Genomic DNA, 4,462 nt, shown 5'->3' on the forward strand with positions numbered 1-4,462 from the left:
GCACTAAGTAGTGGCGCGAAGTTTCGTGCTTCGAATCTCTGTCAAAATATTTTTTTCGTCGGGCCATACGAAAGGGGATTGGTGAGAGCCGACTGTCTTCATTCGAGATCAATTTTTATAAAAAAAAAAGAAAGCGGGGAAGAAAAAACAAGGAGCCCAGAAAACATCAAATTAATTTGACGTTAGAAGGGGAACTCGTTCTTTACTCCAATACTTGAATCGTTATTGTCCTGGTTTTGGTAAGAGAAGGTAATCTAAGTGTTTTCAGGTACAATGGGTAAGTTACAAGTGAAGTAATGTTGGTCTAACATTTTCATTAGTCTGTAGAGGTGAAACGTGAATGAATTTCTGAATTACTGAAATGTATACTCATATTGTGTTGTAAATGAATTTCTGAATTACTCAAATATATGCTGTTGGTCTGTATGGTACTGATATGGAATTGAGAACATAAAGTGAACATGTAATCAGCATTTACTGCTGAATGTGGTGATAGAGTGCAAGTATGACAATTAATTTTATTAGCAAAGATAAATGGTACAAGCAATTTATGTTGCTTTTATATAATTGTGATTCAAAATTATTTTTGTGCAGAAACAAAAACAGTTATCCACTTTTTCATATAAGGGAAAAATGTAAGTTAACAAGTATTTAAAATTAATCTAGTGATTAGTTTCGTCCAGTAAAAGCTGAACAATCATTGCTGCAAGATAAGTAAAGATGAAGACAGTACATGTATTGATATTACTGAATTAGTTTTGTGCAGAAAAAGTTGAACAATCATTGGTGCAAGGTAAGTAAAGATTAATACATTATATGTACTGATACCAGTGAAATTTAGATCCATTTAAAATCAACCATATCATAGGCTCCTTTTCCATCAGCCCGCTCCCTAGTTGTAACTTTGTGTACAACATAGTGTGGATTTTTTCCACTTTGGATCCTTTCTTTCATTGCTGTTATAATTTTATCACCGAGAAGTGTAACAGGTTTTGGTAAATTAACTGTTATCATTCCTGTTGGCTTTCTCTTCTTGTCTTCAAATTTTCCGACTGCTCTTTTGTATGCTCCGTTGAAGCCATTCTCATCTCTTAGCTCAATGTCCAATAATTTGTACTCCTTTCCTATCTTGAGATCTCTTGATGAGTAGCATTGAACATCATTCAGCATATTAATGAGATTATCATCCTGAAAGTGAAGTATTGAGTATTAGATTATGGTACTGATAAGTGGTAGTGTGTTGTTAACATTGATAAAACTTACATTATTACTTGATGGCTTGTGTTTCTTGGTTTTCTCATCCTTTGTGTCACTGTGACTGCGTTTAAGTGTTGTCTGAAAAGAAGTCGAATTTTAATTATTTTATGGTGATATACATCTAAGCATTTTATATGGTGCTGTGTATAGTTTACCGTTGTGTCTGAAGTATCATCAGTCGAATCATCTGATGAACTACTATCTGCTGAGCTTGATGATGGTGGAGGTGTTTGTACTTTCTTCTGATGCTTCTTCCTTTTCTTTTTTGAATCAGCTTTCTTAATCTTCTCATTTTTCTTATCTTTTTTCTGTAGCTTTTTCTGCAGAGCCTTAATCTGTTCCTGAATTTTTTCAGTTTCTGATGAAGTGTCTGATTCATCTTCATCTTCATCTTCAGTAGTTTTCTCATCACACAATTTCTGCAATAAATGTGTTTTGTAACAACCTCTTTTTTTCTGGTGCTTGGTGTTTTCTGCTTCTGCAATGAATAGTGTATTAGTACAATGGTTTAAAGTAACTTAATTTTTAATGTTTAGTGATAGATATTATTTTATTATCATGTATATGTACCTTTTTTGTGGATTTAGCAGATTCAGAATCATTGTCAGATTCAAAGTTGTCCTTCTGAGAAGTTTTCTTTTTCTTGTCTAATTTTGTAAGCATAGTTTCCTCTTTATGGTGAAGTTTCTGGAAATAGAAAAATATGGATTAAGAGTGAAAGAAATTTTGCACTGGTATAAGAGTTTAATTGTATATATACCTTTTTCGTGATTTTAGCGGGTTCAGGGGGTTCTGATTCATTGTCAGATTCAAAGTTGCACATCTGAGAAGTCTTCTTTTTCCTGTCTAGCTCTTTTAGCATAGCTTCCCCTCTCTCATGAAGTTTCTAGAAATGGAAAAATGTGGGTTAAGAGTTGAAGAAATTAAATATCTCTATTTAATTTTAATTGTATCTTACCTTTTTGATTAGCATGTCGATATCTTTTTTTTTCTGGATCAGTATGTCAACATCCGAATCCTCAGATGATAGTTGGACGATTTCGTCATCATTTGAATCAAACTCTTCTTTGATCTTCTTGTGGGATCGTGAAGCAAGGAAGTTATCGCTTTCTTCATCGTCTGATTGTAGGGGAGAATACAAGTTAGTCTCTGATATATTGTCTGCTTCGTTTACTGTTTCATTGACAGTTGCTGATGAAGAAGTTGCTGTGTTCGTAGTATCAGCAGGATTTGTCTGTAAAGGAAGGAACATTATAATTAATTTTTGAATTTTATAAAATTTTAAATAGTTACATTTTTGTCAGTCTGCTCTAAAACATACCTCATTAGTTTCTTCGCTTGATCCTTCTAACATCTGTTTGTAGTTGACCTTTTTTTGTCTAGTAGTCATTCTTGTTGATGCACTGTAACGAAAGAAAAAAATTTTTAGTAACAAATCAAATCTTTACAAGTAATATTTACAATTGTGTTATTAAAACATGCCATTTTTGTCCAAATTGGTTGATGATAACTGAAGTAAGATGCATAATGACCATGTTGAGGTTTGTAGTTTGATACAATCCAGTCCAAACAAGTTTTATTGTGAGTAGTATGTTCCTTTCTGTTTAGTATTGTGAGGTTTCTGTTACTTAGATGTTTTTGAAGAGGTGATTTAGATTTCAGGGCATCAATGTTGAAGTCGCCCATTATTAGTAAGTTCCCTGAACATGTTTGTAATATTTTAGCCAGCCAGGTCTTCCATGTTTCAATTGAAGTGCCTGGTTTAGCATACAAACCACAATAAGTGCAATTTCTAATCTTCACCCAGGTGGTTTCTATCTTGTTATTAGTATGTTTGATAGTAAAACATCCAGAAGCAGAAACTAAGTTACATATGTTATTGTTTACATATACACATACTCCACTTGGTTTTCTTGCATGGCCAGAATCAATTTTATGTAGTAGTTTAAAATGTGGAATATCTATTTGATCATGAGAACTCATCCAAATCTCTCCAAAAAATAATAATCCTGAAGCTGTGAAGTTCTTATCATTGATGATCAGTTTCTGATGCTTTGGTAGAGATTGCACGTTGTGATACATGGCTATATACATATCAGACGATTTAATATTGCTAAAGACAGGTATAATGGAGTTTGTTTTCCATCGAGTCATCTCTAGTGACATGTGGTCATTTTCTTGCAATGGTTTTGTAGGTATAAAATTTCCAATGATGTATAATCCATCAATGGTAGTTGCTCTTGAACAAGCCACATACAATAGCTGTTTAGTCATTCTGTTTGAAAGATGTACCACTACTTGTTTCATAGTTTGACCCTGACTCTTATGAATTGTGATAGCATGAGCTAATGTTAAAGCAAATTGCATTCTATTTACTTTGAGAGAGCAATTTTTCCTGGTTTTAATTTTTACTACTATAGGATAAATTGGAGTCCATGACTGAGGAATTTTTCTTGCTTTCATTATGTCTTTATGCTTGTGTCTAGCTTGCGTTCCCACATGCTGCTCATCAAATTTTATCCATACTCTTAATGGTTTCTTCTCGTGTTTTTCATTTTGTCCGAAATCTATTTTCTTGAGTTTTCCCGTGGCGCCATTACATAGACCATCTTCAGTGTCTATGTTGTATGTGATCATGTATCTTGCTTTTACTTTGAATTGTACTATGGATGGCATTCCAACAGTATCCTGAATTTTACTATTTGCAGTAGAGTATAGCAACTGACGTTTAGCTAGTTCTGATCCGTGACCTTCTAATACATCTGAAGCTGTACATATATATTGAGGATTATCAATTTTCTTGATGGCTTCTTGATTGTAAGAATCGACGTCAACATTTCTTGCAAAAAGATGAATAGCGTTTTTCAAGCTTCTGTCCTGTGGAAGTTGGCGAAATGTTCTTGATTTAAGCAGTCTGATGTCATTTTCAGTCAAAGTACCACGAGCTAAGTGTTTAAGAGCCTTTTGGAAATTCACTTCATTCTGTCTCATAACTTTTTTCAGTTGAAAAGTTTTAAAGTTGCTCCATAAACTCTTGTTGAATATTTCATCGTATGGATTTTGCTGCTGAACTTCAGGTCGGCCCTAAGCCTTACACTAACACTAAGCGGAAAGCGAAAAATGTTGCCGAGCCTGGAGTCGAACCGTCGACCTGCGACGCTCTGGGCGGGTGCTCTACCGACTGGGCCATGGAGGCGAGATACCG

The 4,462-nt window shown here is 34.2% G+C and overlaps 2 protein-coding genes across 2 annotated transcripts; both read right to left on the bottom strand.

Annotated features, from left to right (window-relative positions):
- Positions 1-498: 498 nt before the first annotated feature.
- Positions 499-1,685, bottom strand: LOC113216388 (uncharacterized). The gene is made up of 2 exons (XM_052272530.1): positions 1,413-1,685; positions 499-1,335 (listed from the first exon to the last, which is right to left on the bottom strand). Exon 2 carries the CDS (start codon positions 1,168-1,170, stop codon positions 838-840), a length of 333 nt encoding a protein of 110 aa, XP_052128490.1. The 5' UTR covers positions 1,171-1,335; positions 1,413-1,685; the 3' UTR covers positions 499-837.
- Positions 1,184-2,949, bottom strand: LOC127748647 (protein starmaker-like). Its single transcript, XM_052272542.1, has 8 exons — positions 2,579-2,949; positions 2,216-2,491; positions 2,018-2,143; positions 1,828-1,944; positions 1,670-1,735; positions 1,413-1,598; positions 1,272-1,335; positions 1,184-1,188 (listed from the first exon to the last, which is right to left on the bottom strand). Exons 1-8 carry the CDS (start codon positions 2,645-2,647, stop codon positions 1,184-1,186), a joined length of 909 nt encoding a protein of 302 aa, XP_052128502.1. The 5' UTR covers positions 2,648-2,949.
- Positions 2,950-4,462: the final 1,513 nt, after the last annotated feature.

The sequence above is a fragment of the Frankliniella occidentalis genome, unplaced genomic scaffold (assembly GCF_000697945.3).
Source record: "Frankliniella occidentalis isolate FOCC.00 unplaced genomic scaffold, Focc_3.1 Scaffold210, whole genome shotgun sequence".
Lineage (NCBI taxonomy): Eukaryota > Metazoa > Arthropoda > Insecta > Thysanoptera > Thripidae > Frankliniella > Frankliniella occidentalis.